Raw genomic sequence first — 18,826 nt, forward strand, 5'->3', positions numbered from 1 at the left:
GTGTCGATTATTCGGCTACTTGATCGCATAGATATAGTGTGGCATCTGCCATACGTAATTATAAAACGTAGTTGAGCTACATTAGGTTTAGCGCACAACGTACTGAAGACACCAACAATAGTTCTCGAACCTGCCGTCAGGATTGCTAGCATTTACAAATTGTCGCTGTCGTTAGCCAAAGCAGTTAAGTGGCATCAATGAACCCCAAAACGTGCGCAATTATATATTACGCCAATAATAATTATTTTAATTTAAATATGCTGATTGTTAAATATAATAACATTTTATACTGAAAATTTCAGACCGCGCAATTATTTTTATTAGTATGCCCTATTTTGCATTGCCGTTGGACCTAATAATTGCGTTCTACAGTCAAACCTGTTTATATGATCCTCCCTATTTGAGCCTTGCCATTTATTTGATGCAAGCTTTGTTGCTACCAAATATTTTACTTAGTTTTTGTATAACCGCTGTTTATATGTATACAAGGTATATGAGTCACATTTTGGAGGACCAAATTAGGTCTAACCTGTTTATTTGATTCACACTGTTCACGACCACACACTCTTCAAAGACCCCACTGCTCAACGCCCAACGCCCAACGCAAGCCCCCTTCCCTCGCAATGTCTCCTCGCACCTGTCTGACGCTAGAACAAAAGCTCCAAGTGCACCTAAAGCTCAAGCAGAATCCTGGCATGAACAACCCCATGTTCGCTGAGTGGATCTACGCGACGTTCAAGGCCCGGGTCAGCCGTGCCACACTTGCCCGACTGCGCAACCTGCCTTCTTCCTACTTCAGCCACGTCGACCTGAGTCCAACCAAGCGGCGCCGAGTGAAATTCCCACAGTTCGAGCAGGAGGAGGAGGAGGAGGAGGAGGACCAGGAACCCACAATTCAACCTGCCTTCGCTCTGAGACACTGCATGGAGCTGTCTGCATGTCTGCTCCAATGCGGAGAGCAGACTGATAGAGAACGAAGAGCTTTACAGACCGTGACCGCTTTGGTTCGGGAGACTACGGTGAAGGCAAAGCGGCAGTGAATTATGCGCGATTTCTTTACGTGCACCACATAATTTTTTTAACTGAGTCCATTTTATATGAGTCATTGTTGTAGATGGCCACCAACGGGGCCTCATATAAACAGGTTTGACTGTATTTTATTTCTGCATTATTGGGTAAATCTTGCAGGCAGTTGCACGGTGTGGAGTCCATGCTGTCAATGACATAGACTCAATGCTCACATTTCTATCATTAAATTATGTCGCGCTAACCCAACGATCCTACGCTCAACACTATTCTCTACGAGGCACCGGATGAGGAGGCACCGCAAGTGTCTTGAGGGTCAACTGTCTTCTGCACGGCACTCCCAAAGAGTTTGAAGTACCATTCCTTATCCACGTCAAATTTCTCGATGAGCGATGACGACTCTGCAGCTGCCGTGTCGTAGAGATCCGCCGCGTCCAGAAACTTCATGGCGTCGATCTTCTCGTAGCTACGGCCCGTCATCTCCTGGAACTTACGGACGCGGAAGTCGCGAACCAGCTTGCCGACTGTGACGCCGTCGGGAGTCTTCACGTGTTCGTCGTCTACCACATTGGCGTCGAGCTCGGGGTCGGATGTCATGCTGCGGCGATTCCAATTTGCCGAGCCGTCCGCCAAGTACACGTCGTCGATGACAACCAGTTTGCTGTGAATGTAGATGTCCAGGTCAGTCTTCATCGTGTAGAGCTTGAACTTGTTTGGGAACTTTTCCTTGAGGGGCTGCATGTTCTCGTACATGTACTTCTCATAGCCACCGGTCTTCGTAAGTAACTCCGGTGGCTGAACGACGACTATTAGGCGCTGCAGAGTCGGCATCACCTCCATGAGCGCGTCGTGCAGTTCCGGCACGAGAATGAAGTACTGATCCTCGATGTAGATGTAGTTCTTGGCGTTCTTGATGGCTTTGATACGCGCGTGGAACAGCGAGTTTTCGCCATTTGGAGCGAACTCCCAGTGCTTGTACTTGCAGCTGAACGTTCGCACAATCTGCACGTTTTGCTTACCGAGCTTGGAGGTGGTGTTGCTGCTCGCGTAGTCAAGAGGCGGAAGGTATGAGTACTGAGGGTTCTCGAAGTCGATGATGTCATCTCCCAGACTTTGAGTCGGAAGATAGGGCGAGTTCCATCTAGCAAGGAAGTTGTTGGCCACGTCTTTCGCGGCCGGTCCGTGGATTCGCATGCTGCTGTCAACCCAGCCCTTGTTGCGGAAGTGAACGCCAGACTCTTTCCGAAGCGCGGACACGTTGTGATGGATGGTATCCCAGCGGTCGTTGCTCAGGTCGATGCCGCCTACATACGCGACAGGGTGCTCGTCTCGTCGCGATGAATTTCCAGCAGCAATCACGAGAGTCTTTTGATGCTGCGAGGACATGCCGTACGGGAGTCGGTCGTCGAAGATAAACAGCGCGCTGCCGTCGTTAATCCCTGACTTCGGGAGCTTGTTGATCTTGTTCCGCACCTTGATGTCCTGGAAGAAGAGGAACTTGTTCGCCCAGCCTAGAATCTTGACGTCTCCTCCACGCTTGACGATGCCTCCCATGACCACATCAAAGTTCGACTTCGCGCCGCTCGGATCCACGTCGGGTATCAGAGGAATGAGGTCAGTGTTCCAAGCAGCCAGCAGGACGCGGTCATTCTCCTTTGTCGTCGAGAGGTCTTTGTACGCCGAGTCAAAGAACTCCTTTGTGACGGTGAACGTGACCACCGAGTTTCCCCTGGTGTACGTCGACATGTCGCTGCGAGGGATGCCACCGCGAGATGCGGTGATCTCCTCCTCCGTGAGGAACCAGTCCGTGGCCTTCAGGAGGGGCTGCTCCATTTTCACATCGGACCCGTCGGACTTGTCCACACTGCCGCTACTGGGGTCGTCGTCGTCGTCATCACCGCCGAACAGTGATGAGAAGGACCAAGCCGAAGATGGCAATGGAGCCAGCGCCAGTACGCAAACCAAGATGATGGTAAGCCTAGTGACCCCGCTGCGGCGTGGGGATACGACCCTCATGTCGGACAAGAACTCAAACTAACGAATGGAGGAGCGCTCCGTTTATCGGCTGAAGTGGTTGTGAGAGGCGTAATTCTCCGACGGCATTATCTGTACGGTACTGTCAAGCGATCGCGTGCCCCATGCACGGACGGATTTCGCAGTGGTATACAGTAATAGAGTCGGGAAGAGCAAAGCATTTATCAGTGCGCATGACCGGCCAACAGCTGCCGTACTGTACATCTAGTGCTGGTACAGACTCCAATTCGAGCAGAAAACGACTCAATCGAGTTGCCAAATGCAGACTCCGAAGCACGGTTCCGCAGACTGGGGCCCTGTGTATGGACGCAGAAAAATCTCTGGGATTGGAAATGGGTATCAGCTGTGTCGAATTAATCTGTGTAAGTGACTCACTCATACACGAGGTTTGTCGTATGTATAGGTCGTACATACCATGTCCACGAAATATGAAACCATACGGATCCGCGGTTTGTTCTACAATAACAAGAACAATCGAGCTCGACTTGATTGTACTATGGTTTGTACAGTCCATACACACGTCAACCATTCGTCAGCTGATGCGAGAGTGATGCCATTCGGGATTCTTGGCAAAGAATCAGACCTTCGATATACCGGTATCTACTAAAATAATCAATCAACACATTGTTGACTTCACCTTCAACACAAAATTCACAGTGCAGTCGCGACAGAACAACACGTCGTCATTTTGTCTGCGGTTCAAAATGTTTACTGACGGTGTCCCATTATTTATAGCGCTGCTATAGAAGCACGTCGGGCCAGTCTGGAACGCGCCAAACTTGTGATGCTTTGTGACGATTACCACCTGGCTGCATCTAGGAAGTCGATACTCGGACCTGTACAGTAGTCGAACTGGGGAGTAGTTTTGTATCTACCGGCACTACATAGATGGGTGCTCGCCGGTATCGTATCCAATACGTCTATTTAATATTGATTGTGTGACGGTGACAAAACGCTTCCGAACGCCTCCAGATGTATCTTTGTGCTAGCACCCCACGACGTCAAATCAATCGGTTATCAACTTGTGCGGAAGCTATAATATACCAGTACAGTGCGACCCCCCGTTTTCGCGGAGGGTGGACCATAAAAGAAACGAGAGGGTAATAAACTATGCCATGGACATTAAAATGATTTGTTATTTGGTACTGTATTTCACTTAATCCGGGCCTTATACATGAAGCCTGTGCGACACCAGCAGTTGCGAATAGTTCATCGGAGATCTTTTAAAGCCCTCAGAGCAACACTTCATTGCGGAGAAGAGATCCACAGTCTTATACCATGTTGGCGCTAAGACAAAGTTCGTGTTTCTGAGTTAGTGTCAGCGTAGTGTACCAGGAGGGGCGACGCAACATTTGTACGACAAAGAAATGTTTAATGAGAGCAGGGGTATGAAAAGGTCTATGCACCCGAGTTTAAGTCAATCTCGGAGAACGTGTCATCCCTCCCTTGATACAGGGAAAACCTTTGAAAACGGAGATGTGCACGCCACTTGCGCAATCCAGTCCTATCCCAAAAGCTATCATCCGAGTGCCTCCGAATGTGCGGAGTATTATTTCTAACAGTTTATTAGAGGTCAGCAGCCGGGAAAACGGGGGGTCACACTGTACGACTACTACACTCGAATATGACTACTACACTTGGAGGGTATTAATTAATACAATGTGGGTAGGAAAAGCAGACACCGATTTGTCGTGGACCAGTAACATGGAAAGCGTTCTACTACCGGTAGAACGCTTTCCATGTTCGGCATATTCTGGTCAAAGACTGGGTCTTTTACTGGGACCGGGTATAAACCCAGCGGGATACCCGGTAGATGGTGAAATACCCCTAACTGCGCGAATAAGTGGTGGTTCTCTGAGGAGACATCTTTCTCGAGACAGCAAGCACATCGTGATTAAATAGATCTCCCAGCAAATCACATTTTTTTCAGCGTGTAGCTGTGTGTTCTGCCGATTTACGTAGACTTTTCCATGCCCACATACAAGACAAAGTCAAAATACCAGTGTAAGTGTGTCCAGTGCTGCCTGCACACTGACGAACCCCAGTTAATGATCTCGACCGGTACGCTGGTGACTGGACAGATGCCGAGATGTGTCCTCGCATGCTAGCGGGTTCATATTCGCACCAATTCAATACCGTGTCTGTGCATTACCACACCGAACAAGCAGTATGCCCCCTCATACGTAGCTCAGAACCCGCGCCTCTACGTGTTGATCTCGCTCCCGATCGAACCAGTGCATGCTCGAGTCAATGCACTTGGATAAGATCGAAGGGTAGCGAGCGTAAGCGCGTTACAGTTGGCATGGGAGTGCTCAAGTGCAGGAATTCGTGAAAAGCGTGATATTCAAATAGTTACATTGCCTCTCTTGAGCGAGTGATTTGCACACGAAAAACCAAAGATTATCCCGAATTACCCAGTCTTTTGTAGGTTAATAGGTCCCTCGTACGATTTGGCATGGTCTCGGGAAGATCTATACTTTATCACCAAAGATGCGATATTTGCCGAGGTGCCGACCAACTCCCTAGACGACCTAGTATTGTGGGAACCGAGATACATTTTTGCACAGATATCCGAGCACTCACATGCCAACTGTAACGCGCTTACGCTCGCTACCCTTCGATCTTATCCAAGTGCATTGACTCGAGCATGCACTGGTTCGATCGGGAGCGAGATCAACACGTAGAGGCGCGGGTTCTGAGCTACGTATGAGGGGGCATACTGCTTGTTCGGTGTGGTAATGCACAGACACGGTATTGAATTGGTGCGAATATGAACCCGCTAGCATGCGAGGACACATCTCGGCATCTGTCCAGTCACCAGCGTACCGGTCGAGATCATTAACTGGGGTTCGTCAGTGTGCAGGCAGCACTGGACACACTTACACTGGTATTTTGACTTTGTCTTGTATGTGGGCATGGAAAAGTCTACGTAAATCGGCAGAACACACAGCTACACGCTGAAAAAACCGTGATTTGCTGGGAGATCTATTTAATCACGATGTGCTTGCTGTCTCGAGAAAGATGTGTCTCCTCAGAGAACCACCGCTTATTCGCGCAGTTAGGGGTATTTCACCATCTACCGGGTATCCCGCTGGGTTTATACCCGGTCCCAGTAAAAGACCCAGTCTTTGACCGAATGGCGTTACAGCAACCATATGACGAGAAATTATAGCAACCACAAGGCCTAAACGCCCGGTAATCTATTTTAAATGACGCATAAATGACAGGGACACGTTGCCTTCGTCATGGGTCTTGCCTATATATCTCTAGATTTAGACATGTCGTGCTGGCGCCTAACCGATGTCCTCTACACAGAAATACGTGAAACACATGCCTATATGTGTCACACATTTCCAACACTTGGCAGATTTTGAGCGACAGCAAGAATGGAGAAGAAATCGCTGGCACGTGAGCTGGTGCGCGCGAGAATCGCTGAGATTGCACTCCTCAAGAAGAAGCTGGATGAGCTTACCGAGCATCTGGAAAAGCTTCTGGCAGCACAGTTACAAGTTCAAGCCCTCGTCGAAGATCACGAAGAGAACAGCTATGCGTTAGCAGCCGCCTTAGTCGATGAAGGGGTCGATCATGGGGATCTCACCACACAGGACTACGCTGTTTCCTTTGATATTCTACTGGAACTAGCGATGCAAAAACTGAAAGACTAATGCAGCGTAAACTCTGTATTTACAGGCAAATACAGATTGTGGTGTTTCTCAGAGCTGGTTCTGTAGTTGCTGATGAATCCGGCTAGTTTTAGCAGCGTTGCTAACAGAAACATGCCGTTCCTGGGAGTAACACATGATGATCCACAACATTTTCAATCGCATCACCTTGACGTCGTTCTTGGAAATACTACAAAGTTGCATCTGCAGGCTTCCCGTCAGATAGCTGTGGACTTGGGCTACTACCATCACACCACAACTAGCAAAATCAGGTTGTTGAGGGGCACAGATCCATTCGATTGGATCGAAGAAATGCTCACGGGGGTCAGAGGCGTTATGCCACCGCTCCACAAAACCACAAAGCCCCTCCTTTTCTTCATTCTCTTCATCTTTGCAATTCCAGTCCCAACGGTTTCCATTTCATGGTGATAGTCGTCATCAATGAGCGGCTCGTACATGTAAACATGCACCCGAAGCTTGCTTGTTTTTGCCGTGTACCGTAGACGACGAATAATTACGCCCCAGTGGTCTGCGTGCAGATTAACGGGGTGGATAATAAAATTCGTTGCTGCAAGTGCTGTCTTAGGGACACTTGGCCATCCGATAGCCCATGTCAACGATGACAGCACATGGCACTTCCCCACCGATCTTGCAAGTGTCTCCAAGCAAAAGTCCATACGGCTATCATTTAGACAACCTCGATACATCCCTCTCACGATATTGTCAAAGCTGATTAGGACGTTGTTTGAGAGCGTCGCAAATTCAGTGCGTAGCCGACTTGAGCTAAACTTAGCGATAATTTCACGCGCTAGTCCTTGGTGCCGCTCGCGAACAGCACCACGCGATAGTCCTGCAGTTTTTGTCTCCTCACCGAAACGATCCACGATGGAGTCAACTTTATGCCAATCTTGCTCCAGCCACTTTCGATCCTTCAACCATGACGAGCACTTCGCCTTGATCGTGTAGAATCCTGTTAGAGCACCTACATATTGTCAAGAACCATAAGCATGTTAAAGCAACCCAATTAAAGCAACCAAATCACTAAAGCGACCATATCACTAAAACGACCATATCACTAAAGCAACTATATCTCTAAGGCAACCTTACCCGCTAAACTTCCAGAGTTTGGATCAATCGACAAGACGACGTCGAGAACAAGCCCTTGCTTCTCGGACTTTTCATCGAGTACAATTGGCAGTTTCTCCCTCCGGGTAGTAGTCGTTGCTGCCTGCATGGATAGGGCGAGGTCGTGTGGAATTACAAATGTGTGCATGTAGTCCGCAGGTTGTACAATTTCCCACTGACAGTCAATCTTCCGAGCTCTTAGATAGGATCCTCCAGTTGAACAGGATACTTCAACAGCATCTCCATCACGTACTTCAGGTTTGAGGTATTTCTGGCCCAAATCAGGAACTGATCCAAAGTCACGGCAAGTTCAGTTGGGTACTTGTGAACAGCAAGACGGTCGGCTTTGAGACTGATCGTAGTTTGCCTCAGCTGTTTCGGAGTTGACCTTGACTTTCCTCGACTTGGTGGCTTAGGAACTCTAACGATATCGACCTGGCGCACGCGCGACTCTGTATCGGGCTTCGAAAGGTTCGGCAGCTTGTCAGAAGTACTCATTGCGCCGCCGTCATGAGATTTCTCGTCGGAGGGGGGTCGGGTTTGAGATAACTGCGAAAGGTTTGTGCGTTGTGTCGGTAACCCACTTTCATCCGAATCAAAATCGCCATAATTCATAGCCCCGAGGCTACTTTCCGATGCGTCCATGAGCTTCATAGTCCCCATTGCATCCACGGGGTCCAGAACGATGTCTGAGACAGATTCGGATACGTCTTCCTCTTGCTTGCCATCTTCAGCAGTTTCTTTAGAACTCGGTTGTGGGTCAGGGTTGACACGGTTGAGTCCTATGTCGATCGTTTCCTTCCAAGCATTTAACTCTTGGTAGAAGTCTGCACTAGGCAAATTTGACAGGTGCTCCAACAGTGGTTTCATCATCGCTTTTGCGTATGAGTATTTTTCAGCTGAAGACAATACAACCTGATTTGCCTGTTCACCTCGTCGTAGCCGAACGTACGCAACTTGCTTCCTAGTTTCGGTTGGCGAAGCGTTGCCCACCTCATCACAAGTGGTTGTTCTGGTTCAGCCCCAATGCCGTTCGGCAACTTTACTTTCGGCAACCTTAACTTGGACATCTGCACAATAGGCTGCAACATTTCCGCTGCAGCCGTCAATACGTCTTTCACTTCCAAGGTCCGGTACGTACTCCACCGATCATGAATTGCCATAGCAGGAAGCTGTTTGAAGCCGTGCCCCTCGCGCGCTAAGTGCATCAGATGGCGACATGGTAAATGGTGACTACTGTAAAATAGACAAGTAATCGTGACAGTGAAATGTTTGATTCCCGCAATAAATTTTCCAATGTGAAGAACTCGACGTAGTACGCTCACAAGTCGCATCCGCCATGAAGTTCACAAATCGTTCTCACTCTTTTCTCACTTTCTCGAAGATGTCAGGATACAGCCGAGTTGCTACCGTCCGGAGAAACATCGGTATGGTTTTAGGAACGGGCGAAGTCGAATGGAGCTGCGCGATGACGAAGCCGATCTGCTGAGTAATCATGATTTGATGCTGCACCAAGCCCGCAATAGTCTTGTCAATTCGTGTCTTGTGCCCCAACAACATTTTCACTTGATTACAGTTCGACTCAATCCGGTTGGTTGTAGTATTCCCAGCCGTGAAAAATTTGCCGCGAGCAAAGTTGGCCCACATGTCACGACACGAATCCCAGCTTTTTTCAAAGTACGAGAAGAAAGCTTGTTTCTTGTTATCTTCGCAGTATTGCTTCAATACAGCGTAACTAGAATCGTAACCTGTCTCTGTGGTGCTGGATATTGTTCAAAGTTAGCGTAACACCAACAATTATAGAAAGAACAAGTGCGCACCTGTAGAGCGTTTTTATCATCAGGTTGAGTAACTCGTCGCGTTCAGACAACTTCACCTTATATGGAGCCCGCTGCATCACCTTCTTCCAGTACGATATGGCGTGAAATTGACAGAGCAAAACTTTCGCATCAGGGAGTAGTGTTTTCAGCACCCTCCACTCAACGAAATCTTTGTCGATAACGATGGAGGATATCAGTCGCCATCCTGGGTTCTTCTCTTGGAAATATCCCAGGATTGTTGTCAGCATCGGGGCTCGTTGATTGAGGCATATGAAGTCTACAACTGGGAACCCTCTACCCGTAGCGGTTGTGACGACCAGACTCCCTAAGATATTCAACACACAACAGCAGAAAATCACTTTGTTAAACAACAAGGTTGCTATATGATTGACATGGTTGCAATAACTACGCAAGGTTGCCGTAAGAAAGATAAAGTTGCTATACTGAGCAACTCATACGCACCCAAGTGATAGCCCAAATTGTTCGTGCCGTGAGTGAAATCCATCGTAATCGTGTCGCCCCAGCGCTCGAACATTAGCTTCTGCACCTTTGTTTGCTTCACAATACCGCATGTCACGTCCATTTGGTCTTGAATAACAAGGACGTCACTACCGTCTGACTGGCGGATAGCTTGCAGCAAGTCTTTCAAACGGGCCTCCGCTGCGCCGTGCCCCATGATACTGCAGATGAGATTACGGGTTTGTTGAGGTGTTATTTTGCAGCCTAGCAATCACACGAAGCGCTAGCAGTAAAGTAAGTAACACTTCAGTATACCACATATAAAACTACATACCGATTCTCTCGTTGAGAAAGTTCGTGATATGCTTGGAAGAGACACTAGCGTCCGCTAAAGTCTTAACATCCTCGAGATCTTGCTCGTCCAATGGAAGTGTCTTCGTTGTCAGGTACAACGATGCTTGCGTTCGGGTGGTCGGGTGAGTGTGCGTAGAGTTCTGTTTACCAACATCAACATGTGAGAAATAATAAAAAGCTAACAAATAGCCGAAAAGACAGATACCTCGTTTCTGATGACGATTCGAAATTTGTCATTAGCCATTCGCTGAACGGTTGGCGTCATGCGTGCAGGACACCCGCATTATTTGCCTTTTCGATTGCGGTGTCCCTTGGAACGCGATGCTTGCGAAAACACCGTGTGTACAGCGGAGAACCTTATGACTCCAATTAAAACGTGAAGGGATTTGGTCCCGGTGATTGCTGCATATGAAGAGAATTTTCGTTAATGCATTAAATTTGTCATCAAACAGAAGACACACATACTTATTGTACAGGTCTCGCGACTCCGAGCTTCGAACTCGAAACTTGAGGCGGTATTTCTTCTTGTATATTTTCGTGTGTGCATTGAACTTGCTCCAACTCTCGATAACCGTTGGGGTTGTTGAGTCTGGGGCTCGACGGCCTGGCGCCGGTGCTGTGCCAGCCCCGCGGAATGCTAGGTGCGGTTCGGAAACCGACTGGGCTTCCCGGGATGGGTACGCAAGCACCGGGCCAGACATAATAAGATTAGGTATATTTAGTTTAAGTATACGAAGGCAAGTGTCGATGTAGTCTACGGTACTACGCTAATGGCTGGTATGGAGCCATTAGGGTTAGGGAGACTGCCTCCTCTCTTTTGATACAGAGGCAGGATTTGTGCGATGAGGAACGGAAGCAGCGGATCGGAAGCGAGGACGGTGTCCTCACTTCCGCTTTTGCTTCGGACTGAGCACGTCTGTTAGATAGCATTAGAATAGCGGTAAAGTGGCTAATAAAGACAATTGGCAAACAAAACAAAAGCGTTCTTTCACTTTAACAGGGGTGAACGGCGGAACGGGGTTGATATAATCTTCTCGCTCATCGTTGATCTCTCGCAACTCGTCGAGGTGCTTACTCGATTGCTTCCGCGGTATGTGCTGCTTGTTCCGCTTGGAAGAACGTTGAGCCGAATCGACGTCGACAGACTCGTGATGGTGCAGCTCAGCCTTACGCTTTCTCGCGAAAGATCGGCCATCATTCCCAGCAGAAAGATTGCATTTGGACAGAGCAGTATCTATCGGTTGCAACGAGAATATTATTAATGATAGCGCAACCATAATGTTTAAAGCAACCTTAACGAAAATACCTGGCGTTTGCTTGCGTGATGTAGCTCTCTTTTTCGGTTGTGTCTTGCGTGCTAATCAAAATGAACAATACATAATGCCTCATCAATACATGTCGATAAGTGTCAACTACAACCCAAACGAGTCTTACCCGCTTTTGCTTCGTTTTCCGCGGTGGATTCGTCGCCTGCCTCCTGTTCATTGTCACTCGCCGCCTGTCCGTCGCTACCATCCTCTTCATCGTCGTCACCCTCCTCGTCACCGCCATCACTCTCTTCGTCATCGTTGACCTCTTCTTCGCCTGCCTCCTCTTGGCAGTTATCCTCCGCCTCTTCGTCGTCGTTGTCCCCCTCATCGTCATCATCCAGAACAAAGTCTTCGTCTTCGTCGTCGTCTTTTCAAGCCCGAGAGCGGCATACATGTAGTTTAGCTCCTCGTTCACATTCCGCAGCTTTCGCACTAAACAATACAGACAGACAGGAAATACAGACAGAATCCAAAGAACCTGTGAGGCACGTAGAAATTTTCTTTGCTACAAACAAGGAGGAAACTGCTTACCGTTTCTAGTTGCTCCCCCCGCAGGAGCCATCGGTCCCCCGTCGCCGTTTACTGCTTCTCCGATTCGCGAAATGCGTGCCCACGAGGCCTCCGTCCAGCAGCGCGATTCTTAAAATGAGCGGCCGTAAGGAAGCGCACTTAATGACATCGTACCTAATCGGAAGCACACTTTAGCGAGATTCGCGTACCAAATGTCGAGGTGGCAATTTAGACATTTAAATTACGCTCGTAATTTTTAAAAACCCTTAAAGCAGCCATACAAGTCTCAGAATGTCTAAAAACAACCATACATATGGTTGCTGTAACCACTCCCACACATCTCGGCATCTGTCCAGTCACCAGCGTACCGGTCGAGATCATTAACTGGGGTTCGTCAGTGTGCAGGCAGCACTGGACACACTTACACTGGTATTTTGACTTTGTCTTGTATGTGGGCATGGAAAAGTCTACGTAAATCGGCAGAACACACAGCTACACGCTGAAAAATACCGTGATTTGCTGGGAGATCTATTTAATCACGATGTGCTTGCTGTCTCGAGAAAGATGTGTCTCCTCAGAGAACCACCACTTATTCGCGCAGCTAGGGGTATTTCACCATCTACCGGGTATCCCGCTGGGTTTATACCCGGTCCCAGTCTAGTGTACCCATGCGGGAGGTTCACGGGGGGTAAAAGGAGGTTTGGAGAGGTTCAGAAACAGCAAAATCAAAACTCCGTAGTAGAGGTAAAGAAAGGGTTCGCGAACGTTCAGAGGCTGAACGTTCACACCTCTAGACTAGAGGCACTAATGGTGAGATGGATGATAGATTTGCAGGTTGCAGGTTCGGACCTACGATTGCGCACCGTCCCGTAAACTTGGACACTACACCCCGACTAGAGGCACTAATGGTGAGATGGATGATAGATTTGCAGGTTGCAGGTTCGGATACGGTACATGTACAGTAGAACGCTTTCCATGTTCGGCATATTCTGGTCAAACACTGGGTCTTTTACTTCAGCATGCACATACAGTTTTGCAGTATGTAAGTACCTCGAAAGCGATCGAAATGACACTTCATTTCCATCATGGAAGGCTGGCAACCAACTCACTGCCAGACGCCGCAGAGCGTCGATCTATGTCGAGGCCCTCCTGTACCATCAGCGCCTCGCCGTGCGCATCGCTCACTTTCATTCGGTCCTGCGTCGGCGTCAGCACTACCGGTGCAAGCAGCTAGATCGCAGCTCGAGCACACCTCAACTATCAGCAATGGTATTCTTTCGCCGCTTCAGCCACAACTGCAGCTCCGTCCACAACAGCAACAGCAGCCGTCCTATCAATCGCAGCAACACATTTCAACAAACAGTCGATCGAGCACAATATGATGTCGGCCTGCAGCTAGTCTGAGAAGTGCGGATGACAACGTGATGCGCCGTACGTTGTGCTCGAAGACGTCGTCCAGTACGTTGCATATCATGGCGTAGCTCAACTCAGGACACCTTGAACAGCATATCAAGGCGAACTTGGCCAGCACTGCGAAAGACTACCTGGTGGGGCTGACAGGCTGGGTAGTGTTTCTTACACAATCGTAGTGTTTCTTACACAATCGCGTAGTATAGTTTTTCCAAGTCAAAATCATGCGGAGGTTCACGGAGGTTCACGGTGCGTTTAAAACGACTTTACTGCCCGTGAACGTTCAGATCGTAAACCGATTGTGAAGCTGAACGTTCACAGCCCTACTCTAGTCGGGGTGTAGTGTCCAAGTTTACGGGACGGTGCGCAATCGTAGGTACCTGATGGAGCATCTTGCGGTCCACAAGTTGCGGAGGTTGACATGTTTTCAGTTTTCAGGAACGACCTATTGGGCGACTCCTGAAAACGTGGTTGCAAAGCTGCAAGTGCTGTGCACTCGGAGCATTTCCAAACTGCAAAAAAGTTAAGATACACCCGCAATCATAAGTATTTCATGGTGCACAGCAAGTTCTGTAAAAATGGTTTGGGTACCGATAATGAATAGACTTGCAACTTATAAATCAGAGGTCGCAAACAGAGGTCCACGGGTCACCCTACTCGTCCGACTGGTGTACTGATCTGGTATCGGGCACCCGCACCCGTCCAGCAGGTCCCTCCGTGAAGTTCGGGTACCCGTACCCGTAGCTTCAATAATAATAATAAATAAATATAAAAATTATATTAACCATCCAGAAACGACTGGAATACTTGACAACCATTTTCGGATCTCCTGCACCTACCGGGTCACTGTACCGCCCGCATTTTAATCGGGCACACGTACCCGTCCGTAATATTTTTGGGTCGGGCTAGTACCCTAGTTTCGGGTACCTCTGTTACAAATACATGTAATAGAATGCCAATCTAACGCAATATTCATTTCGCGTTAGATTTCTCGTATTCTTGTAAGTTTAATTGAATTTGGCACCGTTCTACACTATACTGGATTTTAAAACCGGGAGTGTCGTGGCAGGTTTGCGAGACCAGCATGCCTACTGTGTGGGTCGTCACCTTTTCAAGAACTTTAGAACGAATTCATGCGGCGTCGTCCGCATCAACACCAACGATCAGATACCGAAAAGCTTCAGGTTGTTCAAGTATGATGAAAGCGTGGACAAGTGCCTCACGAATACGAGCGCGGCCGGTTGCGGCATGCCAAACGAGCAAATCCTCAAAACGCCGATTTCGACGAGTGGTATTTTATGCAGTGGCAACAAAATTCGTAGTTGCCGACCGTGTGAAGCGCAGAAAGAAGTTGCCACCGACTTACTGGCTACGCACTTCAACTATGCAGGTGATGTATCCAACTGCTACACCCAGGACAATATCCAAGAACCTAACATGTACAGACGCCAGTTGCCTTTGATGAAGGGTTTAACGGAGCGGTACGTTGCTTTGCATATTCTAGAGTTTAAAACTATTAAAACACTAAATGGCATTGTGACGGGTCATGTGCTCCCTGGTAGTATTCTGTGCTAGCCTATCACACTGGAACGGGCTTCTTAGATCTTCTTCCTACACTCCTTAAATGGCGGTCGGCAACCATAGTCTGTGCTCGTTGTGTGCAATGCAGCATGGTGGAATCTCCAAAAGTTGCAACACGAACACGAATCAGCTTAACCGTTCGTACAAGCAGCAAACATTCACCACGCCGTATCACTTACTTCGGGTCTTCCAATTTCTTCTTGAGAGCAAGCACGCGGTTGTCGTAGGTAAAGTCCTCTGGACGCGCGTTCTCCAGGTAGCACATGCCGTACTCGTCCCACCACTTCTTGGCGGCCTGGCGTTCGCTCTCGATTTGTGCTGTGAGGTTGGCCTGCTTTGACACGTAGTCGATCTCCTTTTCGCTATCCTTGGATGTCATTGCAGCCTCTCTTCACCCGGAAACAATTCAAATGCTTTCGCTCAAGCTTCGATTTCGAGTGAGATTCAAAAATAGCGCCCAGACTTTTATTCTTGTTGCTGAACACCCTCGAAGTCTTATCTTACACAAATATTCACTGCCCTATTCTACGGAAATGGGGATCATTTTTACAGGCTAGCTTTCACAGAAGACGCGTGCAAAGCTCACAGTTCTTCTGTCTGAATTCACGTTCTACATTTTTATTAGATTTCACCCAGAACTGATCGAGATATTGGCGGATCCCATGCGCACAACTACTCAGTCCATTGACTTGAGATCAGGCGAGACCGTGAACGGAGCTTCAGTACGCTCCCGAATCTCCTCCACCGTGGTGGTAGGTGCAATTTCCACCAGCACGAGGCCCTTTCCTGGCACCACATCGAACACACCCAGCTCCGTGATGATGGTGTTCACGACACTCTTGCCTGTGAGCGGTAGTGAGCAGCTCTTGAGGATCTTCTTGGCTCCGCCCTTGGCGTTGTGCTCCATGGTGACCACGACTCGGTTGCCGCTACCCACTAGGTCCATGGCGCCGCCCATTCCCTTGACCATCTTGCCCGGGATGATCCAGTTGGCCAGATCTCCGTTCTCCGCAACTTGGAGCGCGCCGAGGATGGTCAACTGCACGTGACCGCCTCGGATCATGGCGAACGACTCGGACGATGAGAACGTGGACGACCCTGGAAGGAACGTCACGGTCTCCTTGCCGGCGTTGATCAGGTCCGGATCCTGCTTGCCCTCGTTCGGGTACGGACCCATGCCTAACAGCCCGTTCTCACTCTGCAGAATCACCTTCACTCCGTCCGGGACGTAGTTGGACGCCAGTGTGGGCAGACCGATGCCCAAATTCACGTACATGCCGTCCTTGAGCTCCTTGGCCGCGCGGCGGATGATTCGCTCGCGATCCGGCGAGATCTTGTGCTGCGACTTCTGCAACAAGCAAAGGCCCAAAGCAACCCTCCCAAACTCAGCAACTGCTCCATAACGGCAAAATTCAGGAGCGATCTTCACCACCAACCTTTGCATTGGCAAGCGTGAGCTTCTCGATGCGTTTCTCGGAGCTGTTGGCCTTGAACACTCTCTGCACGTAGATACCCGGGAGGTGCACCTCATCTGACAAAAGCACATATCGGTGTTAACACTATCCTAAAAAACAAAAGAGTAATAACGCAAAAATTCACGAAACCTCCAGGCAGCAGCAACTCACTCACCTGGGTGAATGTCCCCCGGTTGCACCAGTTCCTCCACTTCGGCGATCGTAATCTTGCCGGCCTTGGCGGCGTCCACGTTGAAGTTGCGCGCCGTCCCCTTGAACACCAAGTTGCCGTCCGTGTCGCCCTTCCAGGCCCTCACGAGCGCGAAGTCGCCCGTGATGCCCTCCTCCATGACGAAGTTGCGCCCGCCGAACTGGCGGACTTCCCGCGGGGCGCTGGGGGTGTCAACCGACCCGTCGGGCCTGAGCTTGATGGCGAATCCGCCCTCCTGGATGATAGTGCCGTACGCCGTGGGCGTGAAGAAGGCGGGGATGCCCGAGCCTCCAGCGCGGATACGCTCGGCCAGAGTTCCTTGCGGGGTGAGCTCCACCTCCAACTCTCCGGTTAGGTAGAGCTTCTCGAAGAGCGCGTTCTCACCCACGTAGGACGAGATCATCCGCTTAACCTGGCGCGTTTGCAGCAGCAGCCCGAGCCCGAAGTCGTCCACGCCGGCGTTGTTGGATACGCACGTCAAGTCGCTGGCTCCCTGCAACAGGCAAGAGGCAACAAAGTGCAAATGATTATGCATTGTCTCTAAACGCGGGGCAGGTAGTGTTAACACTACATAGCCTAACCCACCTGCTTCACCAGTGCCTGGATGCTGCTCTCTGGGATGCCGCAGAGTCCGAAGCCGCCCACGACGAGCTTGGCGCCCGACGGGATGTCCCGCACGGCGGCATCAGCGTCCGCGAAGACCTTGTGGTGCGACGAGGCGAAGCGCGCGCTCAGCGCCCGCGACAGCGGCAGGCGAGCGGCTCTGGAGGCGTGGAGGGAGGGCAGGCGCAGCATGGCAAAAGAGCAAAAGTGATTGACGTGTGGCGCTTGCAGTGCGGCGCTGCAATGCCCTTCTCGCAACTTCAACGGCGTCTGAACATCGCATTTACGACGCCACAGCAAAAGTAACGGTACAAATCCATTTACACTTATTATGCGTATGCTGGTGAAGAATTTTGATAAACCTGTTTTATAAAATCCCCTTGATAAACGGGCTGTTTAACAAGATATGCAAGATGTGGAAACTTGCTGCATTTAATAATGAGGCCGCTCTCAAATTGAGACAACATCACTGACATGCATCTGCCCAGCACCTCTCGACGCAGCTCTAGATAGGACAGCCCAGCAGCTTCATGGCAATTTGTCTAATGTATTTTTCGTATATGTATCCCTCTCCTCGATACCGACGCAGAAAGCACACAACCACCGTGGACTAGACCCAAGTAGCAGCCTAGAAGTCCTTCTCCGTGAGCAGCGAGATGACCTGGGTCTTCTCGTCCGTGCTGGCCTTGACGGCGCGGCCGCGGCCGTCCAGCACGGCGATCTCGACCACGAAGATGCAGGCCGTGACCGAAGCGCCCGCCTGCTGCACGAGGCGGATGCCGGCCTCGCACGTGCCGCCCGTGGCCAGCAGGTCGTCCACCAGCAGCACGCGGTCGCCCTTGTTGACGGCATACGTCTGGATGCTCAGGTGGTCGCCGCCCTCGCTGTTGTCGCCCTTGTACTCCTTGAAGTACTCGATGGTGTCGCTCACGCTCGGCATTTTGTCGGGCTTGCGCAGCATGAAGACGCGCTTCTGGAAGAGCGCGCCCAGGTAGGGCGCGAACAGGAAGCCGCGCGCGTCGAAGCAGCCGATGGCGTCCACCTGGTCGATGAAGGGCGCCACCGCCTGCACGAACAGGTCGAACGTCAGCTGCAGCTTCTCCGGGTTGGCCAGCAGGCCGCCCACGTCGAAGAATTCGACGCCCTTGAAGGGCACGACGGGGATGGTCTTAGCCAAGCTGGCCAGCGCCTGCTTCTTGACCTCGGGGTCCTCCAGGTTCAGCTTGGTCGGGGCCATGGTCTCAGATCCGATCGAATTCGCTAGTGA

At 50.0% G+C, this 18,826-nt stretch overlaps 6 protein-coding genes across 6 annotated transcripts; 1 reads left to right on the plus strand and 5 right to left on the minus strand.

Moving 5' to 3' along the window:
• Positions 1–623: 623 nt before the first annotated feature.
• IUM83_15801 (uncharacterized protein) lies at positions 624–1,040 on the plus strand (the record flags this gene model as incomplete). The annotated part of the gene is made up of 1 exon (XM_067940641.1): positions 624–1,040. One exon carries the CDS (start codon positions 624–626, stop codon positions 1,038–1,040), a length of 417 nt encoding a protein of 138 aa, XP_067782070.1.
• Positions 1,041–1,299: 259 nt separating this feature from the next.
• IUM83_15802 (PhosphoLipase D) lies at positions 1,300–3,042 on the minus strand (the record flags this gene model as incomplete). Its single annotated transcript, XM_067940642.1, has 1 exon — positions 1,300–3,042. One exon carries the CDS (start codon positions 3,040–3,042, stop codon positions 1,300–1,302), a length of 1,743 nt encoding a protein of 580 aa, XP_067782151.1.
• A 5,003-nt stretch (positions 3,043–8,045) lies between these two features.
• Positions 8,046–12,352, minus strand: IUM83_15803 (Zinc finger SWIM domain-containing protein 3; the record flags this gene model as incomplete). Its single annotated transcript, XM_067940643.1, has 9 exons — positions 8,046–8,679; positions 8,841–9,083; positions 9,211–9,609; positions 9,668–9,992; positions 10,130–10,390; positions 10,461–10,620; positions 11,773–11,837; positions 11,915–12,157; positions 12,322–12,352. 9 exons carry the CDS (start codon positions 12,350–12,352, stop codon positions 8,046–8,048), a joined length of 2,361 nt encoding a protein of 786 aa, XP_067782071.1.
• A 2,956-nt stretch (positions 12,353–15,308) lies between these two features.
• Positions 15,309–15,670, minus strand: IUM83_15804 (succinyl CoA transferase; the record flags this gene model as incomplete). The annotated part of the gene is made up of 2 exons (XM_067940644.1): positions 15,309–15,390; positions 15,471–15,670. The coding sequence occupies 2 exons, from the start codon at positions 15,668–15,670 to the stop codon at positions 15,309–15,311; spliced, it is 282 nt and encodes a 93-aa protein (XP_067782065.1).
• Positions 15,671–15,967: 297 nt separating this feature from the next.
• On the minus strand, positions 15,968–17,751 carry IUM83_15805 (3-oxoacid CoA transferase 1; the record flags this gene model as incomplete). The annotated part of the gene is made up of 4 exons (XM_067940645.1): positions 15,968–16,639; positions 16,728–16,822; positions 16,921–17,449; positions 17,542–17,751. 4 exons carry the CDS (start codon positions 17,749–17,751, stop codon positions 15,968–15,970), a joined length of 1,506 nt encoding a protein of 501 aa, XP_067782066.1.
• Positions 17,752–18,187: 436 nt separating this feature from the next.
• IUM83_15806 (Adenine phosphoribosyltransferase) lies at positions 18,188–18,796 on the minus strand (the record flags this gene model as incomplete). The annotated part of the gene is made up of 1 exon (XM_067940646.1): positions 18,188–18,796. The coding sequence occupies one exon, from the start codon at positions 18,794–18,796 to the stop codon at positions 18,188–18,190; it is 609 nt and encodes a 202-aa protein (XP_067782067.1).
• Between the last annotated feature and the right edge of the window lie 30 nt (positions 18,797–18,826).

This window comes from Phytophthora cinnamomi, assembly GCF_018691715.1.
Source record: "Phytophthora cinnamomi strain GKB4 chromosome Unknown Contig111, whole genome shotgun sequence".
Lineage (NCBI taxonomy): Eukaryota > Oomycota > Peronosporomycetes > Peronosporales > Peronosporaceae > Phytophthora > Phytophthora cinnamomi.